Raw genomic sequence first — 22,463 nt, forward strand, 5'->3', positions numbered from 1 at the left:
TTTTCAAAGTATTGGAGACATTTTTAAAATAAATTTTATATGTTGTGTTTCTAGATCTTAGCCGATTTAAGAAATTGCAAAACACTATGCTTCATTTATTAATTCACTATTAAGCACGGTGTATTTAAACATCATCAGATCCAAAGCAATTGGACTCACTTTAATGTTGAATTTTGTTTTCTCTAAGAACAATGATAAAACTGGGCAGTTTCTGGTGGCGTAACTGACTTGGGCTGAGGCACATTTCTGCCATCTGCCACCAAGAAGCCCTGCTTAGCCCAGTTTTACACTTGAGGCACTAGACCAGGCAACACAGAGCTTAGTGATTTAATTCATTTCCTTTTTCCTTAGCTTCTCCCCTGCACTAGATTACAAAGCAGTTTCAATGAGATTGTATTTGTGAAATCAATAACAGAATTAAATACAAAGAGGTTATCTTTCTTCTCTGGCATTATATAAATATCTGCTAAATTATATAGGTATTATGATTAATTTCTTAAAAGTTTAATTTCTACATTTTGTCAAAGGTACAGGGGTCATTTTTGCTCTCGAAGTTTACCACCCTCATCTCCTTTGACAAACATCATGGAAAGGGTATGCCAGGATATCCACTGCGCATGCTCGAAGCGCAGTGGAAGCCATGTTGGAGCTACATTGGATTCGGGCTGGGATTTTTTGACGCCGTATGTTTTTCTTAAAAGAAAACCAGTTTTCGTACTTTTGTCGGGGTTCGTCAGCCGCGCGCGTTTGTACACGATGAACTCCAGTGTCGACCTGTCCAGGCGGAATCCGCAGGAGGATTTTGAGCTGATCCAGCGGATAGGAAGCGGCACATACGGAGATGTATACAAGGTAGAAAAAAAAAAACTGCAGGGAGGGAGCATTGAACCTAGTTCCATTATCGGACACAGCCTTCAGACGTTATGTGCACTTTTTCTTCCTTCCGTTGGTAACTATGTAGTACTAAGCAAGTCTTTTAGTCACGAGTCATTTGTTTCCCTTGGGACGTTGAGGGCATGTTTTTGTTTAAACTACTACAGGGGGGAATTTTCCCCTCTGAGCTGTCCATGTCAATGATTCCATTGTCGGACACGAGATTACGTCTTGTTGATATGTGTGCTCTGCTGTTGCTCTTTTTGTTCCACAGTTTTCCGGCAGTATGCATTGTTAGGGTCGGCGTGGGGTTTTTCTTTTTAAAAGTAAAACAAGCGCTCGCCCTGACGAGACACAATGAATTGTGCTAGCCGTGACGGTGGTTGTTTACTTCTTGACGGGACGTTTCTTAGCTAGCTGTCCGACAACGGGTGCAGGCAGCCCTAATAGCACACAGAAGCTAACCAGGAGCTTGACTGTTTCGTTGAAACATTGTTCAAATAGCTTTTTATATCTCCCTCTCTCGTTTTTTTTAATAATGTCTTCAAACACGAACCCTCTGTTTTAGTCGGAGCGTGGCATGAATGTTGCCTGGTTTCACCCTGACAGGAACTGACAGCTCTCCGCTTGGGCCAAGCTTTGGACTGTGTCTATGGAGCTGCGTTTATGTGCGTTCGCTCGCGGTTTTTGACACACGTACCAGATGCAATGACCCAGGAACTCGAGAGCTCATTTCTGTTTGGACCGTCTTCCCCGCGGCGCTGGGGGTGGGGGAGTTGTTCAGCCTGGGGCTTTACTTTCTCCAGGCCCTGCGTTGGAAGCAGTCTGGGCTTCAAACTGGGGTTCAGCTCCGGAGCAGATTCCGGAGGCGCCATGGAGCAGGCTCCATCAGAACCGCACCGACGCGCTCGAGGCTCGACACGCTGTGGCAGCAGCACTATAAAACAAGCAGGCACCATAGAAGAAGTGTTTGGCCCAAATCTACATGATCTCTCGTAGCGTTAAGGGAATTCTGCCAGAGTAAAGTTGGTACACCTCCATCATCCTTGTAACTGGAAAATCAATTGAAATCTACTACGAATTCCAACTATAAGCTAGAATGGTTTATTTTGGAGACTCCAGAGTGTAATTGGACAGATCAGCTCTGATAAGAGATTATCTCTTCATAGTATGCAATCAAATGCAGGAAAACTGCAAACAGTTCTGCATCTGACTTTGTGACAACTGGCAGATGAAACCTCAACCCTGAAGTCGCTACTGGCTGAATAAAGTCTGGTCCATGCAATCGCCACTATTTCTAATTTTGAATGATTTCAGTCATTCCGATTTGCACAGATTGTGCAACATTTCGTGCTGCTCGCTTTTGTGTTCCTTCGCCCTTGTGGTTTTTAATTTGTCAGTCATGGCAGGCTGAGGCATTTGGCTGACTGTATATTCAGGAAACTTCTTGACAGAACAAGATGATGTTGGTATCTATGTTCCAGGCTCTCTGTTGTTGGAAATTGAAATGTTTTTCATTTCAGCTTTTATCAGTTCCTGACGTGAAAGAAATTGGTCAGTATGACCTTATACTTTGCATATTGTAAGCTGCCCCGCTGCATCTAATCTTGTTTGTTTCTAATTAAAGTTCAGTATCTTTGCCTCGCTTGAGGCTGATAAGTCTGACTGAATACCTTCAGCGGGAGATGGGGCTGCGTCTGGGGGCTGAGATGTTTGCCAAAACAGTGACAAACAAATAGTGGTGCAACTAATCAATTATCCTATCGATTATTCAGACATTTAGTCGATTAATCAGATAATTTAAAAAAAAATGGCACATTTTGCAGATTTTTTTGTCAAACCAGTTAAACCTTTTTTTATAGGATGCAAATAACAAAGAATTCCTTGTTTAAATAAGAAAATAAACATTTTATTCTGTAAAATTCAATAACAAAGGATTCCTTTAGTGTATGTTTCATCATTTGCTGATTGATTAATTTTGCATTAATTGATTAGTGGATATCAAAAAGTGATAAATTGGAGCTTTTGTTTTGTAGAGAATTTGAACCATTTGAAGCTAAAACTATGCTACTTAAGGAGTTCTGGGTAAAACATATTTACAGAAGAAGGGTTTTTTTTTAATCTTAAGTACAAAATATACAGTTTTAACATAATTATTGCTCTGAATGTGTTCTTGCACCAAATGGCCTTTTTTGAGTCTGTGCGCTCTGTGAATCAGCAATTACTCGGTTACTAAATTTGTTGACGATTATTGTTCAGTGATTGATTAATCTTGCGCAATCGATTAATCATAATAGATCCCATTAATCATTCCAGCCCTACAAACACGAGACTTGTTATGTTGCATGGACTTTGCTGATGTTATGCCTGGCATGCCTTGGGTTCACATTGAAAACAAATGGTTTGCTGCGGATCAGAGCTCCAACCTGAAACTGCTGGATTAAAGGATGGGCTGCGAGCACCGGACCATTTTGGTAAGCCTCGTCGATGCCTATATTTGGTTCTACCACTGCGTGAAAAAGTGAGGCTCGGATAGGAATGTTTGAGCAGGAAATAAAGCATGAACTCGGCTAGCTTGTTTTCTCCTCGGTTCGTAGCCAGGCCTCTCCTTCTGTGTTAGTGACAGAGGAGGGGGGATTGGCTGATGCAGGCGACAGACCAGCATATCACATCTTTGATCCTCTGAAGAATTTGCCCTTAGGGAACCAGTCGTGCCTAATTCGTATGCTTCTTTCAGTGTTAGCCGTTTTTTTTTCTTCTTCTTTTAAACAGTGATATTATTTGACTGGGGAAGCTAAAGTGGCTGTGGATTTCAGTCAGGTGACCAATTTTCTAATACCGATCAGTAGTTAAATTAGTGCTATGTATAAGCCTAAAAACTCAGTAGACTTGCACTACAGTAAATTACACACCAATGTCTTTAGACTTAAATATAGGCCACTTACCGATGACATTCCAGACAGTGCAGTGTCTGTTTTTGACAGATATTTTTCCCAAAGCAGAAATTCCACAGACCTTCCATTAAGTTTCTCACCAAGTATGATACAAAACAAAGTTGCCTTTAGTCTTAATTAAGCTACAATCTGCTGACTATGGCTGCAACTAACCTTTTAGGAATCGATTGATTACTCTGACTGACAATTGGGGGGCAAACTGCCACATTCTAGTCCTGTCACAGAAGTAGATTATGCTGGACAATCAATTGTCCCGGAAGTTATTGTGATAAATGATTGTTGTTTTGAAACCATATTTAAGTATTGTGTTGATAATTGCATAATAATGCAAGCAGTGCTCTCAAAGTACAATGAACTTTAGTTTTGGAACTGGAAGGTATTTTAAATATCCAAAATAAACACAACAATAAATAAAGCACAAATAAAAAACAGACACAAAACCGAAACCATACATAAAATGAATTATGAAGTCTGTAAACAAGTGGAGTTCTGAACATATTTAGAGATTTATAGGCAAAGTTGTTTTGTTTTATCTTCATTTCATTTTCAATACCATTCATTCAACAAATGACCTTTTTTGGCCTGTATAGTGAACAATGAATTGCTAACTGAATCATTGATATTTCAGTAGTCGATTTGTCACAATTAATACAACTAATGCGATTCATCAATTCAGCCCTACTCCTGATATCAATATTTTTATATGGACCAATTTGATTAAATCCTTCTTATGTTAGCTATCCTCTGTTTTGATATGACTCTTTGATAATGTAGCACATATTTTATGTTGGTGTGGTTCCTGTTATTGGGGTGCAGAGAAAACTGACAGGAAATGTTTCTCTACTTCACCACTGGCTAAGTAGCTTGCTTTGAACGTCACAAACTTTAACAATTTTTGTTTCAGCTACTTACTGCTCAGCTTTTCACCTGAACCAAAAGCCATGTGGGATTATTCGAGCACAGTGGGTGCCACAGTTGGCATGAATTATGAAAATCTTTGCAGAGGATGACAAGTATTCAAAAATCTCATGCTCCAAACAAGCAAAAAGTTCTGTTCCCAATTTTAGTAATGTGCAATGTGAGTGTGGCCCACTGCCTTTTTACCACAATAACGTAAGTGTGCCGCATTAAATGAGTGACATGAAGATAAAAACCTGACAGTGATGAACCTGGCGTTCAGTCACCGCTGTTAAAGCTGCCGTATTTACTGACTTTTCACTTTCATTTGGCTGGAGGAGAGAAACCGCTTTTTCACTCGGAGTGCCTGAAAAACGGCTTCAATAAGAACAAGTATCAGCTTGATGTGTTGCTGTGAATTCATGATAACTTGCTTCAGTGGCGTTGCTTTGATATCTGCCTTTACTTGTGCCGCAGAAGTCTTAAGATCAAATATTGACCTCCATGCTGAAGTTGTCTTATCCTCTTCAGGTGACAATGTCACGGGTTCAGAGACGGGAAGCCAGGTGGTGATTAATTAATAAGTTTGTTCTAGAAGCAATATGCGTTCGAGAAAAGCATCTGTCTTCGTTTATTTTGCAGAAGCCGCAGTCTAATCCTTGCTGAGTCATGCTTAGCCCAGGGCCAGCCCCTTAGAAAACTTCTCCAGTCTGCATGATCAATGGTGGCATGCAGCAACCTGTTGCGGTTGCAAAAATTATCCTACGAGCAAAATTTAAGATTGGGCTGGCTTTGTTTTTAGAAATCTGTCTTGTCATGTAAGTAACAATTGTTGAAACAGTTTTTTTGTGTGTGTGTGTTTTCTCTGTAAACTATGGGAATGCTGCTCTAAATGTGGTGAGGATAATGATTTCCTGTGGCCAGACCTCACCGTGGATATGCACGTGGCACAGCTTGGCAGTCGTGCTGCAGGAATTCAGGAATCTGTGCTTCCTCCCGTCTTTTTGTGCGCGCTCGTTCGTCTCCTATTGTTTCACGCTGTTCTGTTGGTGGAAGACGATAGGGCCAAGGAGCTGTTGTGTGACACGCACGCAGAACGAAACGATTGTACGAATACATGCACAGCCACACCGACACAGATGGCTGAAGAGTCACAGTCGAAGCTGCTGCTCTGCAGCTATCCTGTTTTTGTCACAGTTCCTCCTCTTGTTTGCTTGTCCGTGTAGATACACAGAGGAAGCCTCTGTGTGAAAGTAGGGTCACTCTGGTCATTTCTGAAAGCGTGGGCCTCATTTTGATGGTTGTGTTTCTGTTCTACTGATAAATTTTACTACTCTCACATTCAACAATCCTTTTATTTATCCAAAAGAGAAAATCTTCGAAGAGTCATGGTGGGTGGCTGGTGTTTTACTGTGGGCAGTAAAGATCTCCGGTAGCAGACAGTCTTTTGAGCGATTCTGATGAGGTTTACCACAGTCTGTCCAGAAAATTGCGATCTCAACTATTTGTGCAAATTCAGTCATGGTTAGCGATTTTCACCAACCATTGCAGCTTTACCTCAAATCTGACCAGTCACCTTGGTGATTTCATTCTTTTCTAGCCAGTCGTTGCATCTCAGCTGAGTTTTGAGCGATCCCCTTAGCCTCCTGAACTTAACCTCCTGTTTCATGACTAGTCTACAAAACATGTGTGACGCAAAGCAATATTGGCCTCAAAAATGATTTTGAGATGTGCCACACGACTTACTTGTGCTGTTTCTATAGACTTGGGCATAACTGTCGCAGGTTTGGCTTGGGACATGTGCCTCACACTTCCCATATCTGTGATCTTTGACCTCTGTATATTTTTCAGCGGTTTCAATTGTTTAATCAGCCATTAAGATCTGGTAACAAGATTTTTCTTGCAGTCTTTAAACACAAACTTACACATGTTGATGCTTGCTATCTAAATGATAAACAGCTAATTTAGGCCAGTATATCATATTAAACTAGTTAGCAATTCTAATGTTGTTGCCTATTTTTACATCCCTTGCCAGCTAGTTAATGCCAGAATGAAAACCAATCTTCGTTACTGTCTGCACAGACTTTGTGCTCACTGTTGCTTTTCACATTTTTAAAAGAAATTTTTTTTATGTCAGTACAAAGTGGGACGAGCAAAAGAGATTGGTGTCTTCAGCTACTTTGTAAGATCATTTGTGTTTCCCCCAGAAAACCTGCCAAGCCTTGTAGTAGTGGCTCTGGGGCAGTCCTCTAGAGGCCCACCATGTTTTTGTGTTTAAAAAAATCTTAACAGTTACAAAAAAATTGAGGTACACAAGTAGGCATCATTATTTGGAAATGATTGCGTCTGAGGCCAACAGGCAGGTGCAGGGATTTCACATTTAGGGAGCACACCCTCGAGCCCAGTTCAACACATCAACTATAAACCTAGCTTATTCTGTCTTTACTGTCAGTGTTATTAGTGTTTATAAAAAAAGTCATATTTAAAATGAAAAAGATTTATGCTTAGCCTGGTGGGGAAGCGGTATCAAGTAAAGCCTGGTGGCCCACCAGCCCTATAATAAGAAAACATGCATGATTCAGCCTCCTCTGCAGCAGAGGAGCCTAACCTTTACTGTTGTTCAGAGGTTGGTGTTGAACACAAAGCTGTGACGAAGCAAAACCAGATCTACAAGAAAGTGTAGAACACAGAGGGATCTGAGCCTCACCTCTTTTTAGGCTTCTAAACCATAGTTAGTAGAATAACCACATCCATGCACAATGGATCTAACATCTCTTATAAATTGCTTCATGTTAGCGATAAGAATAATAAAAGTCAACTATTTCAAAGTATTTTCTCTGTATTAGTCGGTTCTCAGTTGGCTCACATATGCCAGATCTCAAGGCAGGTCACAACCAGTAATTTCGACTATTCAGGGCATGTTTATACAGTTTAATTCCCAATCCTGTTCTGTCGGCTCACCGCAAAGATAAGTTGCTGGATTGTGTGTGCTACGGTTCAGAAACTGGCTCAGATTACTTCTTTCTGCAGGTTTAGAGTCTGACGAGTGAAAATGCCAGTGGAGCTCCGGCAGCACCTGAGTAGTTTATTTACAGCTCTGTGTTAAAGCGTTTGGACTGCAGACTTCTGCTTAGGAAGTTGTGTGTTCCTAATTGGATGAACTGTCAGCATCTACCATCAGAGCTCTTGAATCATGCAAAACGTTTGATTTTAAAACTTTATTTGTAGTTCATACATGTAAACATGCATAGAAGTAAACGGCTTATGCATTTTCCCCACATTTTTTAGAAGTTATAAATTGTTTATGTGGGTTTTTTGCTGAAGCTTATTTTTGATTTTCATTCCATAGCAAATGGGTTAAGTGTTATGCATGATAGGATCCCGGATTGCCTTTCTGTATTCAGTCTAATGCAAGGAAAGTTTAAAAGTTAGGTGTCTGAATTGCAAACTATTTGATTTCAAAATCAGATAAACATTCTGTTGCTTTATCTGTTTTAATCATTTCCAGAAAGTTTTGATTTTGTTAGAATAAAAAGGAAATTTTGATCAAATTTTCTAAAATTTACTATGTTTTGAAGTTGTGGTGTTTTGCTTCAATGAGTATTTTTATCCCCTGACACTGAGATGAGTACTGGAGCCTGGAACTGGGTTTTTACAAACAGGAAAAATGAAATTACTCATCTGGAAATGCAACTAGATAACCCACATAGCACAGTGACAGTACAGTACAGTTTTTAATACATCTTGAAATTTTCCATAATTTGTTTTGTTTTAGGTCACATTCTTTAACATTTACAAAAGTAATTGTGCAATAAAAAAACAGGATGATAGCTTAACTTTCTTAAAGTAAGGAAAACTTAAAGTTTTGTTAAGATATCTTGTGGCAACTATAGGGCTGGACGATAAATCGATTTTATCCTTTAATTTATTTTCGCCAATATACCTCTTGGGTCTCCAAGAACTGCCATCTTGTTTGGCAAGCATATTTTACAGCTTCTATGTACTTTAAATTTGAATTCAGGTCAATGCACAGAAGAAAATTTTGAAATGAAAGATATTTTCTGCCATTTGCAATTTTCTTTAGAAAAAGAGTGGGGGAAAAAATTGACTAAAATTGAATTTGGCATTTTATTTTTAAGCCACATTGGCGCGTGGCTGAAATGTGTGTCACACCAGTCATAGCCTCACAAATGCAAATATTGTTCTTGAAAAATATACCTATTTGTAATGCACATCCTTAAGCCCCCAGTCACATAAAGAAGTGTAATTTATATGATCAAATCGTAACTGCCTTTAAGATTTGATCACATTTTTTAAATTTGATATTTATTGAACAAACACTGAAAACAAAGTAACAATCCTGGCAGCACAGACATTTTGTTTTTTTTAAACATCATTAATGACAAAAATGCATCTAAATAATAGTCATGATGAGATATTTATCACGATAAATGGTAAACGAGTCGATAAATGTCCGCTCAAAGTCATGTGGAGCTTTAGTTTTCAACCACATAGTTGCATGCAGGTTTACAAGTTCAGTTCTGATCTGATTTGACCTGAGCGCGTTCTTCCACATTTGCTGTTCCCATTTCATAGCTTACGTAGATTTCGACGTTTCTCTTTCTGTGCTCGCGTCCTAACTGTGGATCTCTACATATCCTCCAAAGTTGCAACAGTGTGTGAAATGTGTGCTCTGTTACTTCTCAGACCAGAGAGCCTGGAAAATGCTGCTTCAAAAGGAAAAGCACCTCCAGCGTACTCTTAAGCATGCAGTGTATTGAAGTGTTCGGGTGATTAGAAGAAAAGTGTGTTCATTTAAAAGCTGACTCAAGAGGTTTTGGATCGTTGTGTTACATGTTTCCACATTCAGGTGGTGTGTTTCTGCTTGAGTGTCCGGGTATTTTGTTGAAAGACAGGTGTTGCCAATTCAACACTCTTGACTGGGGTCAGCCCTCATCTTACGTGTTTCTCACCCCCTAGGGGGGCGTGATGGCTGAGCAACAGAGATGATAAGATCAGGAACAGGCAGAGTTGCAGCTTTGTACTTCAGTGAAACGTTGTTGTTTTTTTATGTCATTGTTATATAAAGCATGAAACTCTTAAATCAGGTCAGGGGGGATATTTGCTTTGGTCAGAAACTTGACAAGACTTGAGAAACATAAGGATTGCTAAGAGAAACATCTTAAGACTAGTAAGAGACTGTAAATGTTTTCAGACTGTTTTAGTCTTGCCTCAGGCCAGACTTTAACTGCCCCTCTGAGGAGCTGGAACAAAACAGCAGGGGCCGGGGTTTAAAATTATTTACAACTGCAAACAAGGGTCTCTTTTTAAAAAAAACAATTCTCTTTTGTAGCTTCTGTGCTTGAACAATGGTTTGATAATGTCAGGCAAAGTGATTATGAGAAGTTGGAGAGTAAGAAACTAAGGACTGACTTGGAATAAAATACAGAGTTGTGTTTAGTTGTGATGTTAAAAAGTGCAAAAAAGGACCACAAACATTGAGTTTGCTAAGAACAAGTTATTCATGTTTTACAACAATGATGCTTAGGCTTTGTACAGACATTGCCAGGTCTTTATATAAGCAAATATTTCCGTCACATTAAAAAAAAAAAGTATGTCATACACATTGGATTGGTTTCAGAAAAATTTCCATCCACATAAATCCACCTCTGAACGTGGTTTTGAACATGCCAAACACATAGGTGGCAGTGTAGAGCAAAGCTAAAATCTGGTTGCTTTAAAACAAGATTTTAGTGATCTGAATTTTTTTTTATTTCATTGTTAATTTTTTATTTATTTTATGTACAGCACTTTGTATCAGCTGTTGTTGTTTTAAAGTGCTTCATAAATAAAATTGATATGGTATGGTATGAATTGGAGTTTTTTTTTTTTGGATGAAAGGCCAAAACGCACCAAAATGCCATTTGTTTTCCCAGATATCCGGCTACGTGTGAGTTAGAGCCAAGCCTGTGTGTTTGCGCTGCTTCTTGTACAACAGGTGATATTGAAGACATATTTTTAGGTCACAGTGGTGACTGCATTGTGCCAGAGGCAACAGAGTTGTTTGTTTTTAGAAAGGCAAACAGCTTTTTACTCAGGTCGACTAATTATGTTGAATCAAGTGCCATCAGGATAGAGAAGTGGTGTTCTGGCAAGCTAGAAAAGGGTAAAAGGTAAACCCACCAGAGCTCAAACCCAAACATTAGTTTGCTGCCTTCGAACATGTCCTACTCAGACATTACCCAGTGCTTTGCATTCCTAAATGAAACTTCTCTGGATAATGTCTGGAAAATTTCATCACTACTGTGCAAGTAAAAAAAACAAAAACCACTGTGATCTGAAGTGACTTAGGGCAACTAACAGAGCTACTTGTTGCCCAGTTTGATATTTTGCCCAAAGTAAGATGGACTTCACATAGTTTTTGAATGTTGTTGAGGTTATGTTTAATGGATGATGTGTCATTTAGAAGCATTGTCCATAATTTATAAGAGGTTGTATAAGAAACATAGAAGTCTATGGCTTATTTTTGCTAATGCTGTATCTGGAATAGTCTGGAATTTGATTTCAATATTTTCTAGGTTAAGAACAGAAAATAAAAAATAGTAATGGAGGATGTAGAATTAAAGTCTATATTCAGACTTTTGCTTCTTTTCCATTTATTAGGTAAAATATTTACATTTCAAAAAGTAACTTAATCCAAACCGAACATTTACAGAGTGTTTTCGTAAAACCATGAACATAGAACCACAGGCTGTTTATAGTGATGTGTTCAACTGCGTTTGTTCCTCTTGTCCACATTCAAACAGGGACATTGGTGAGGAATGTTAGATGGAAAAAAACCTGCTTCCAAAATAAAGATGAAAAAAAAAGGCTCTTTATCACTTTCTCGGCTAGAATGAGGTTTTTTAGCTTCCTTTTTGTGTTCACATCTTTATCTCTTTATTCAGTGTTTGTAATAAACTTCAAATGTGAGCGAAAGATTTAGTAACTGAGCATAAAAACGAAACTGTTTCAAGGAATTTGTGGCCAAGCACTGCTTTAACCGTGCTCTTACACTTCTTCTTTTAAACTATAAAACCGTGATGTCAACACTATCAGCACCTGCTGGCAGAGCACAGACAACACTGCATTTTTGACTGATATCAATGAAGAATCATGCTTTTTTTGTTGTTATAAATGCAAAGGTGGAGTAGTTGAGGAAACAGTCTAATGTTTTACTTTTAGCTACCATAATAAGTCCTGACTTTAAAATTTTAGATCTTGGTTTTTTTAGAAACCTTATCATTAATAGTCCACTAAAAAATGCTAATATCGGTCTTTTTATTTTATTCTGCTTGTTTTACAATTTGACCAGGTTTTGTTAGCTGAACTCAGTGAGATATTTTGGCATTGCTGTTGTGAGAATTCAAAAAAGGAAAAACAAATCCCATTGCTTTACCTCAGAAAACCTGGAAACATGTTATATTATTTGAATGGAACTTTAAATTTCAAAAGTACTTTGGCATGTGATTAGCATTCACATAATTGCTAAATTTATATTGGTATTGGTGTATGAAAAGCATTAAGTGTACCAGCTGTCAATACTTCTGAGAACAAGAAGCTTCTAATAAATATTTTACTCAGTCCTGCATAAATTATCATTTTTCATTTGATCTCAAACTTTATAAATCGAATCCTATTCTTTTAGTGTTCAAAATGCCACTGTGTTTAAGATCTTCACTCTACACCAAACCACTTTATTTCTCAACTTTAATCACTTTTTCCGTTGCCCCATGTCGGCATTGTTGAGCGCCTAATCAGCTGTTGCTGAGTACTTTGGTCAGGCACCCAGGCTGCACCGCTGAAGCAATTTATTTACAGTGCATCTAAACTGCCAACTTGACCCAGAAAGCACAAAGCGGTGCCATGTTCTGTTTTGTTATTAGTTTCCAACTCTTTTTGAATATACCTCTAAGGAAACTGCTTTTTATTTCTGCTGCGTTAAATAGTCTCAGTGTTGATGTTTTGCTGAAATCTCAGGAAATCTATATAGGAGGGATGACTTACAGAGAGAAAAGTAGTTTATTTCTATTTCATGCTAAAGAAAACTAATTGATTGCAATGGGGTGTTTGAAAATTTCAGTTAGACTATTAATAAAGTTTCTGTTTTTTTCCAGGCACCCTGTGTCAACTTAGTGCTTTTTGAAAAAAAGATTTTTTCCACTAGAAATAAGGGGAAAAAATAGGCTTGTGTACTGGTGCCACTAAGGGAGCCACAGACTGATGTGAGTCATCTCTGATCTGTCTGCTGACTGAAAACACGCCGTCTCCGCTCTCCCTGTCCCATCTTCTCTCTTTGCACCGCTTTGTGTCTCGGACCACCCCCTCCCATCGCGTTGTTGTGGTGAGGGTCCGTCTTTGTCACTGCCCCTTTGCCTGTACTAGTACTTGTAACTTTACATAAACACCCAGCATTTGTTGTACGTCAATGATGGGGAACGTTTTCTTTTCCTCTTTTATTACTAGTTACTTCCATTTTTTTCAGTTTGTCATTACAGCACGCTGGTGTGGGAAGTCCACTGGGGTTTTACTCGTGATTTTTTGCAGTTTTCCTTAAAAAGTATGACGGCGGTCAACATGAATGGCTGTCTCAATGTTATCGCAATGCCAAAAAGACTTTATGTTCCTATTATCCTTACTAAATCTTAAAATGCATTCAGTTATGTATTAAATTTATACATTTGGTCCTTCTTTGTTTCTTTGTCTATTATTAACCTTTATGGGAAACTGCCTGGAACCATTTGTTCTTTGATTTGTGGCTCTGGCAAAAGGAACGAATGTGTTTTTATGTGGTGAGTAAAATACCAGAAAGGCAGGACTCTGTGAAATCCTTTTTATTTTTTTTCTCAAAGCTATTTTTCCTTCATCCATATTTTAAAACTCAAAACACCTGAAAATATGCCATTGATAGAGTTATGTTCATAAAATTGGCCACAAGCAGATGCCAGATAAACTAAAATTAAATCAATCTGAAATGGTCCATTTTCCAGAACAAGTACCCCATGGAAACTTTAAATACCCACTATGCTTCATCAGAATTAGCTGGTTTTCAGTAGTATTGTAATTGTTTTCCTCTGAACTCATCAATAACCATGTTCAGGATGCTGCTCCTGTTTTATTATTGATATTTTGAGGTTCTGAAGGAGAGCCTTCTGTTTCCACCTGGGGTTAACTGGATGTTGGAGAGCTGCCGTGAGATGATGAAGTATTACTTCACATCACCTGTAGCTTTATTAACTATTTATTGTCACTATTTAAAGGAATGCATGAGTCGGCTCAAACAGCTGGTAAGTAAATGCGCATATATACTTTTTTGCAATGGCCAGAGATAAGCCAATCAGTTTTCCCCTGATTGGCTTTGATCTACAGTGCCACATAAGAGTCATCAAAATGAAAAAGAACCAACGAAGTAATGCTATAATCGAAGTTAGTACAGCTTCCATTTGATGTTAAATTGCTAAAATGCTAAAATGGAAGTTAGCGTAGCTGAAATTTTATACTAAATTGTGAAAATGCTAACATGGAAGTTCGGATAACTTCTATTTTATGCTAAAATGTTAAAACGGAAGCTAGCATAGCTTCCATTTTGTACTAAAATAATTAAAAGGAAGGTGGTATAACTTCTACTTTATGCTAAGCTGCTGAAAGACGTAAATAGAAATTAGCATTACATCTGTCATAGCTTTTACACGTTGTTGACCCTTCTGGGCCAACGTACAGACTGGTTATTTAAAGATGTAATACTGAAAAATCAGAAAAGCCATTTGATCCAAAGATGCTGAGCATCAATATTATTTTATTATATTATCATCCAGCAGCATGTGCTTTGATGAATAATTTTGGCACCTATGAAAGATAAGAAAAAGGTCCAAAACATTTAAATTTATTCACACATTTCATTTTCCCTTCAAACCTGAACAAGAACTGTGCTACTAAAACTGACTAGCAAGTTCAAAATGAGAAAATAAATATCCAAGTTACAAGGTTAAATTTCAAAGTTCATGTAGGTCTTCAATTTAAATAACTAGTCCTACAGTGAAAAATGTTTTGTAGAAAGTCTTAACTTATTGAAACTGAACAATAAGTAAAGTTTAAATTGTTGTTGGACGTGTTGGGGTGCAAACGAATTCCTTGAGGCAGTTCTCACTACATAAAAGCTATTTGAATGTGTACATTTGGTAAATATGTATTCAGGGATTTGGCCAGAAACAGGGTGGATCCTTAACTGGAGCAGAGATGCAACAAAGGCTGTTGAGACATGACACATTGCTCTCAGGCTGTTCAGGCCGTTTCAATTTTTCTCACACCTTTCGGGTCCTGACATCATCTGCTCATGTCTCTTCCGTTTGCTCATACCCACTTCTGCCTCGTCTCACACAGTCATGCTCACACTCTGGAACTCAAAAGAAGCAGGCTGTTCATAGATCCTCTGAAAGCCCATCTTTTATTTATGTGCCTTATCTATAATTCTTTTCCTGCGCCGTTAGCACTCGCGCTAAATATAGACTTACTTCACTATTTATAGAAAAGTTACTCTCTGTATTCTGTTTTTCTCTCTTTCCTGACAAATTCAGACTTTTCTGGAAAATAAAAGAAAAAATGCATCCCACATTCCTACGAAAAGCCATACATTCCTCTAACAGCACACACACACACACACACACACACACACACACACACACTCCCACAGGCAATCTGTGTGTGCTGTAATAGGATATGAATGAGTTATGTGGGAACTTTACTGCCCTTGGCTCCAAACACATGTTGGTGAATCCTAAATATTCCTGGTGATTCTGCAAACATCCTGATAATATATAGATCAGGAGGAATGCCACCATTCAGGAAATAAATACAGAAAATAACAGCTGTAGTAGAATTGACGGTTTACAGTGTGAAGCTTTACATCCACCATGGAAGTTGTGGCGCAGTCCGTGATGTATTAGTTCCCAGCAAAACTTCTCTTTCACAACTGTAATATAAGATGCAATAATATTTGTATTCAAAATATTTCTTCACACCCTCTTACCATCATCGGTCATTAACCGTTTAAATTAGGTCCAGAGGTGATGTTACACAGTGTGTATGAAAGAGCAATCGGTATAAAACAGAGTGTTATTGTTGCAGTTATCTGGTTTGCAGGACCTGATAACTTGACAGGATGACAAACTTTATCATCTCCGCTTCTGTCTAAGAGTAAATAATTTAATTTTAATGGCTGTAATTAATTTGCACAAAGACACTTTTAGTCTTCTCTAGTCTGTGCTGCTTTTTTTTTTTTTTCAAGAAATAACTATTATATGACCTATCTTACCTTAATATTTATTTAGTTTTCAATTTGTACAAAAATTTTTGGCATGTGTTTCAAATTCCGTCACCGATCCCTGAACCTTTGTCTTTGTCTCATCTGTTCACCATTATGCTGTGTGAACTGTTTGGTAGGTAATTTGGAGGTCTTGTCACAGCTCAGGATCTGTGTGCTCTGATAACTGGCTAAGGGTTGTATAGTTATCATGAGTTATTGCTTTTTGAAGATAAGTAGGAAAGTCTTATGTACTTTTTTTTTCCACAATATGTTGCCAGACGTTGCTGAATGATGTGTAAAAACAGCTGGACAATTTATTTTTCCTGCAGTTGGGAAAAAAAGTTAAGCTATGAGACAGAGATAATATGTGCATTACAGAGTTGATTTTAATTATTGGGATATACTTTTTATATTGTGGATTGCACTAAATCTGAACTATATTGTGATATTATTTTTAAAAAGGGTCAGAAGATCAGATTTCTGAGTTTCCCTCCTGTTGGTCGTCATCAGGATTCAGTGCACTAGTGAGTTTCAGTGACAATATATTTGAAACTGATTTCTATGACAATATATACGTCACTGACTAAACCTGAATATACCTGACGTTTGGTGTTTTGAAGCAAAGGAATAGACGCCGTCCATTATCTGCTCTGTCTCTACCCTGACATTCTACAGTCATTGCTGTGAAGTTTTCCCCTACACTTTGAACCATGAATCAGACTCTCCTCTTTTCATTCTTTTAGGCTCGTAACGTAAACACAGGGGAGCTGGCTGCTATCAAAGTCATCAAACTGGAACCGGGTGAGTTGCCTCATGTTTGCCTTGGTTTATTCCCTTTTTTGTCCCTATATTGGATTCTCTGTTTCTTTATCAACTTCTCGTTCCGAGAAGAGCGGTCCTCAGTCCTTCCCCCCCCTCCATATTTTTTCCCTTTCCCTTCTCTGTTTCAGTTCAATCTATCTGCTCTTTCATTAAATAGTTGTGTTATAAGCAGTAGTGTTACCATGGCAGTTAATTATCGCTGCAATGACGCTTGTGTTGACTGCAGGGGAGGACTTTGCTGTCGTCCAGCAGGAAATCTTAATGATGAAGGATTGTAAACACTCTAACATCGTTGCCTATTTTGGCAGCTATCTCAGGTAAGAATGTGAATATGTAGTAGTTGGTGATAACTGTTAATAAGTTGCATGTTTTGATTATAATCTGATTGCTAGACATTCAGAGTGAGCTGCCAAATTCAATATTATGTTTTTTTGTTTGTTTAGAAGGGACAAATTATGGATCAGCATGGAGTATTGTGGAGGTGGTTCTCTGCAGGATATATATCATGGTAAGATCTACATCCATGTCTGTAGCATAATTTTTTGTATGCTAAAGACGTAAAAATGTCTTTCGCATAAATGTTTTTTGCAACTGCTTTTTCTTTTCTTTCTCTCAGTAACTGGGCCTCTGTCAGAGTCACAAATAGCCTACATGTCGCGGGAAACCCTGCAGGTAATGTTTACACTCTGCACATTATAGACATACATCATCGCTGTCGACTGCTCTGCTTCAGACAGCATGCCTGCGCTCATGCTCTTTGTTTAAGAGGACTTATGTATCTTTATGAGAAACCTTCTAAAGACACATACAATGTTGTTATTCTAAAACTGAAATTAATCAACTGCCTTATCTCTATCAACATATTTTGGTCTCAGTTTGACATCAGTAACCTCGTCATTCCTTTCACAGGGTTTATACTACCTACACAATAAAGGCAAAATGCACAGAGATATTAAGGTGAGCCTTAACTAAAGTATGCTCCATCAACTCTTTACCAAAATTTCATTAGATACTTTAATTAGTTTGCCTGTTTTAATCTTTAAAATGTTGTGTGAATGATTTTTTAATAGAGCTTTATAGATGTCAATGAAACATTTAATGGCTAATTTCATCTCAGGCTAAGAAGATATTTTATTATTATTATTATTGTATAATTTATAAAAGCATTATAGTTAATTGGAAATTAATTTAGTTAATTAGATAAATTTTTATGTATTATAAGTATTTTTTGTGGAGCAGAACGTTTTTTGCTACTTTGTGGTATCTTTGGCTTTTATAGGGAGCCAACATCCTCTTGACGGACAACGGCTACGTTAAACTTGGTGAGATCTGACTCTTATCTTCTGTTTTTAAAGACTGAGTAAGGTCAACTTCATTTACCAACATCGGTTTTCTTTTGGCTTATTTTTCTTATGCCCTTTTAATTTCCATAGCTGATTTTGGAGTGTCAGCCCAAATCACAGCCACTCTTGCCAAGAGAAAGTCATTCATTGGAACACCTTACTGGTGAGTTTCATACGCGGATATCAGTGCAGGTAGAGTGAAGTTAGTCAGTAAACGAGCCTCTTCCTGCTGCTATGTTTTGATTTGGTCATATTTTCATTGAAGAGTTAAACAAGGGATTTAGGGAGAAATATGCTAATTTTTTATTATAAGAACAAAAAGGAATTATATTTAGCTTCTACGACTGTATCCTTTCATCTTCCCCTATGGGTTTCTCTCCTAATTTAGGATGGCTCCGGAGGTGGCAGCAGTGGAGAGGAAGGGGGGCTACAATCAGCTGTGTGACATCTGGGCCGTGGGCATTACTGCGATTGAGCTGGCAGAACTACAGCCGCCCATGTTTGACCTACACCCGATGAGGTAAAGCTGTGTGTGTGTGTGTGTGCAAGTTTATTATTGACAAACTGCTGTAGTGATGGCTGTGTGTTCTTGTTCTTGTTAAACAATATTAGAACATACTGAATTTAAAAAAAGAGCTGTAGTTGTTTGGCTGATTAGAATATTACGTCCTGTTTAGTTTGTTCTTGAAGGGTGACTCAATGTGACGAGAGTCCAAAATTGCAATATTTGTTAGATTTTTAGCTGCTGCTCTCTGTCAAACAATTCCAACTAATTGGAAAACTTGTTCTCCTCTTCCTCCTTGCCTGTGAGGCTACTGCACCAAAATCTACTGTAGGAAACAAAATGAAAGCCTTCAAAGAAGACATGAGTGCAACATCCTCCTTTGCAAATTGTAAACAAAGATGAGGTAGTATCGGATTTTAGTTGCTGTCTTTGGTAAAAGAGCACGAGTCATTTGTCCCTCTAACATCAGATTCTCACATTAGTTTTGATTGTATTCACCCAGAATCCACTGCAACTTGCTACACTTTCTGCTTTTGAAGTGGTCTCTGGTCTTCTTGGCGGTCACATACCCATTCGAACCGCGGCAGAGTTCACGTCAACCGAACTGAGCCCGAAGTTCGCTTTTTTTGACCCGCCTCAGAGTTCGATTGCTCATTCACACCTTCGCAAAGCAACATGACCGAAACTAGAGTTTGATTATAGCAGACTATGAATAGACCCTGACTCTTCTTTTTAAATTAAAACACTGAACAAAATTTAAGGTCTGGTCAAGATTGGAATATTGCTTTATGTCTGTTTTGAGAAAGTGTTTTTTCCTTTTTTCTATGATTTTTGAAAAGTTTTTTGGGCACAATTCAAGATAACTACTGTGCATAATTCCACCCTGTCATTTGTTTCCCTCTTCATCTCATCCAGGGCTCTGTTCTTGATGACCAAGAGTAACTTCCAGCCTCCGAAGTTGAAAGATAAACTCAAGTGGTGAGAGTCGCTGACGTCTTTAGCATTTTCATGTTCATCAAAGAAGCTGCTGGTGTTTTCATCAGAGCCATGGCATGAGCTATTTGAGGGTCAAACGTTTAACTCTGTTCTGTTCTTGTTTGTCTTCTTCTCTGGTCTTGACAAACAGGACGAATAACTTCCATCATTTTGTGAAACTAGCTCTTACCAAGAATCCAAAGAAGAGGCCTACAGCAGAGAAACTGCTGCAGGTGAGAAATGAGACAAGATAGTTTTACTTCTTTCAAGAAAATAACCTGGAATTCTATTTGCAAGACTTTATATCAGTTGCAGTTTTAGGAAAATCCTCGTCCTGTCTAAAAGTCATGAAATCAAGTTTTGATGTGTTTTTAGGTTAAAATTTCTACATTGAAATATGTCGATAACTGAAAAGACATATTAAATTACTGTTATGCTATTCTTTACGTGTGTTATAATCGTAGAAACTCCCCTTGAAAATGCTTAAAGTACTTGATATTTGATTCTGTGGAAGGCTTAAGAACGTTTTGGGCTGTTTTCACACCTGATAGTCCTGTTGACTCGGTTCGATTGGGAACCAAAACTGTGTTTTCAGGTGGTGCGGTTCACTTTCACGCTGCACTGTGTCAAAACGATCCAAAACCTTTTTTAAACCTGTTCATTCCCACTTTAGCCTGAGGGGGCGCTGCACCAAAAACCACTGAAGGAAACAACAGAAAAACCAGACATTAAACTTCCTTCTTTGCTAAATGTAAACAAAAATGGAGTGGTGCCAGACTTTAGAGCTAATAGGATTTAGGTCGACCACTTATTATTTCTCCCACTAGCTCTGAACACACATATTTGTTTTGGTTGTATTTACCCAGAACACCCTGCACCCGTAAGACGCATTCACATCAGCCCTGTTAAGTTTAGAGGCGTTTCTGTCGTTTCCTTAAGCAGTGCAGCGCCACCACAGGTGAGGAGGTGATCTTTGGTAGGTTTAGATTGTGGCATCCTGGTGGGCCAGCGAGAACTAAAACATGCAGGATGCCGGCCCTCGAACTTTGACTTTGGGCACCCCTGGTTTAGATTGCTTGATACATTGCAGTGTGAAAGCCAACCGCAGCTGAAAATGCAAGAAATGTTGCATCCGCCCTTCTTTTTTTCCTCCCCCCCAATTGAACTGAATCTACTGGACTACCAGGTGTGCAAACACCCTCAGCTGACCTCCGTCTCCTGTCTCTCCTCCAGCATCCGTTCGTCTCCCAGCCTCTCAGCAGGACGCTTGCGATCGAGCTGCTAGACAAGTCCAACAACCCCGACCACAGCACGTACAACGACTTCGATGATGACGAGCCTGAGCCCGAGGTAACCTTTTACCTTCTGGGATTCCGTCTGTTTGAAAACTAAAGTGCTGCCAAGTATAAGAAGCAGATCAGTAAGGAAGTGATTGTGATTTGCTGAATTTTGCTTCTTTCCTCTCTTTCTTAAAATATGTCCTCATGTCTCCTCAGCTGGCTATTCACTGATCCCCAGCCGTCATATCCTCTTTCCTCATACTCTTCTGTTTTCCCCCCTTGTTTATGTGACTCATTCTTTGCTTTTTCTCCTTCTCCCCTGTTTCTCTACTCTTTCGCATTTTGACACTCTTCTCTTTCCTCTGTCTTTTACCTCACATTTCCTCTCTCCTCCATTTTTTTTCCTGTTTTCCCCATCCCTGCCTCCTTCCCCCCACTTAGTTTAAATACAGAGGTCATTTCCTCCCCATAAGCCCCGGTGCTCGACGCGCACCCCGCTTTGCAGCCCGCAGGAAGGTACTCGTGTTGGCTGCAGTGATGTCTTTCTAATACAAGCTGTCTGTTCTTTGAAAATGCTTCTGAGTTAGAACTACAGCCGCGATTGAACACAGTTGAGAATTTCCATTCTTTCCTCTGAATACTTGTGTTGTCATGGAGTTCGGCTCTGGCATGTGACGCATTCATGGATTACCCATGCAGCTGCATAATTACTCTAAGCATTCATGGTTTTTTGTGCTGATTTGAGTGTCAGCTGATTGTTAACTACCTTTTCTGGTCAGTATGTCAGTCCTTTTGACATTTTATTAACTTGTGGTTTGATTTGTTGAATTTCTTAAAGCCATACATGATTCCGGGGTCAAAATGTTTTATTTTTTCCCGGAAAGAAATTGCCACAACCTCTCAGTTATCGACTCACCATGGCCACATCAGTGAGCTTTTTTTGGCAGCTCTTTTAGGGATCTTATATGTGTAAGGAAACATCTGTAATTCATCCCAGGTCTGTGAGAACAGCAGCTGAGATGAAGATGTGGTTGATGAAGACGGCTTCCAAAGCTTCACATGTTCTAGTTCTCTAAATTGATTTCTTATAGACACGATTAAAAGAATCACTCACTTGTCATATATGTACAACTCTAACCTTTGACAGAAATCTATTTAAAATAAAAAATAAAAAAAACAACTTTTAAGATATAAAGATCATTAAAGTGTCCCTTGAATTTGTATCCAACCTCTGTGGCTGTATTTTATAGCAATTGTTGATTTTGGTATGCATCTCTACCAGCTTTGCACATTGTGTGTGAATCTCAATTTTCAAATCTTGCCACATATTCTCAGTTGGGTTTAGGCCTGGACTTTGACTTGGCCGTCCTAACACATGACTGTGCTTTGATTTAAGCCAATCAGGTGAAGCGTTTGCTGCAATGGATCTTTTTGTCCTTGTTGGAAAAAAGTACAGTATCTCCAAAGCATGTT

The 22,463-nt window shown here is 38.6% G+C and overlaps 1 protein-coding gene across 9 annotated transcripts in view; it reads left to right on the top strand.

Annotated features, from left to right (window-relative positions):
* Positions 1 to 643: 643 nt before the first annotated feature.
* The window catches only part of LOC129359568 (mitogen-activated protein kinase kinase kinase kinase 3-like), a 48,189-nt gene continuing 26,369 nt past the window's right edge, over positions 644 to 22,463 (top strand). For 8 of the 9 annotated variants that reach the window (XM_055029253.1, XM_055029254.1, XM_055029259.1 and 5 more), the window contains exons 1-12: positions 644 to 852; positions 16,809 to 16,866; positions 17,114 to 17,204; positions 17,331 to 17,395; positions 17,504 to 17,559; positions 17,797 to 17,844; positions 18,167 to 18,209; positions 18,321 to 18,393; positions 18,619 to 18,750; positions 19,651 to 19,713; positions 19,862 to 19,943; positions 20,944 to 21,060. In XM_055029253.1, the coding sequence (XP_054885228.1) occupies positions 757 to 852; positions 16,809 to 16,866; positions 17,114 to 17,204; positions 17,331 to 17,395; positions 17,504 to 17,559; positions 17,797 to 17,844; positions 18,167 to 18,209; positions 18,321 to 18,393; positions 18,619 to 18,750; positions 19,651 to 19,713; positions 19,862 to 19,943; positions 20,944 to 21,060 (924 nt within the window). In that variant the 5' untranslated portion in view covers positions 644 to 756. Of the gene's footprint in view, positions 853 to 16,550; positions 16,590 to 16,808; positions 16,867 to 17,113; positions 17,205 to 17,330; positions 17,396 to 17,503; positions 17,560 to 17,796; positions 17,845 to 18,166; positions 18,210 to 18,320; positions 18,394 to 18,618; positions 18,751 to 19,650; positions 19,714 to 19,861; positions 19,944 to 20,943; positions 21,061 to 22,463 lie in introns of those variants that run through there. The other variant, XM_055029260.1, reaches the window with a different exon arrangement.

This window comes from Poeciliopsis prolifica, unplaced genomic scaffold (genome assembly GCF_027474105.1).
Source record: "Poeciliopsis prolifica strain line A6 unplaced genomic scaffold, Auburn_PproV2 SCAFFOLD005, whole genome shotgun sequence".
Lineage (NCBI taxonomy): Eukaryota > Metazoa > Chordata > Actinopteri > Cyprinodontiformes > Poeciliidae > Poeciliopsis > Poeciliopsis prolifica.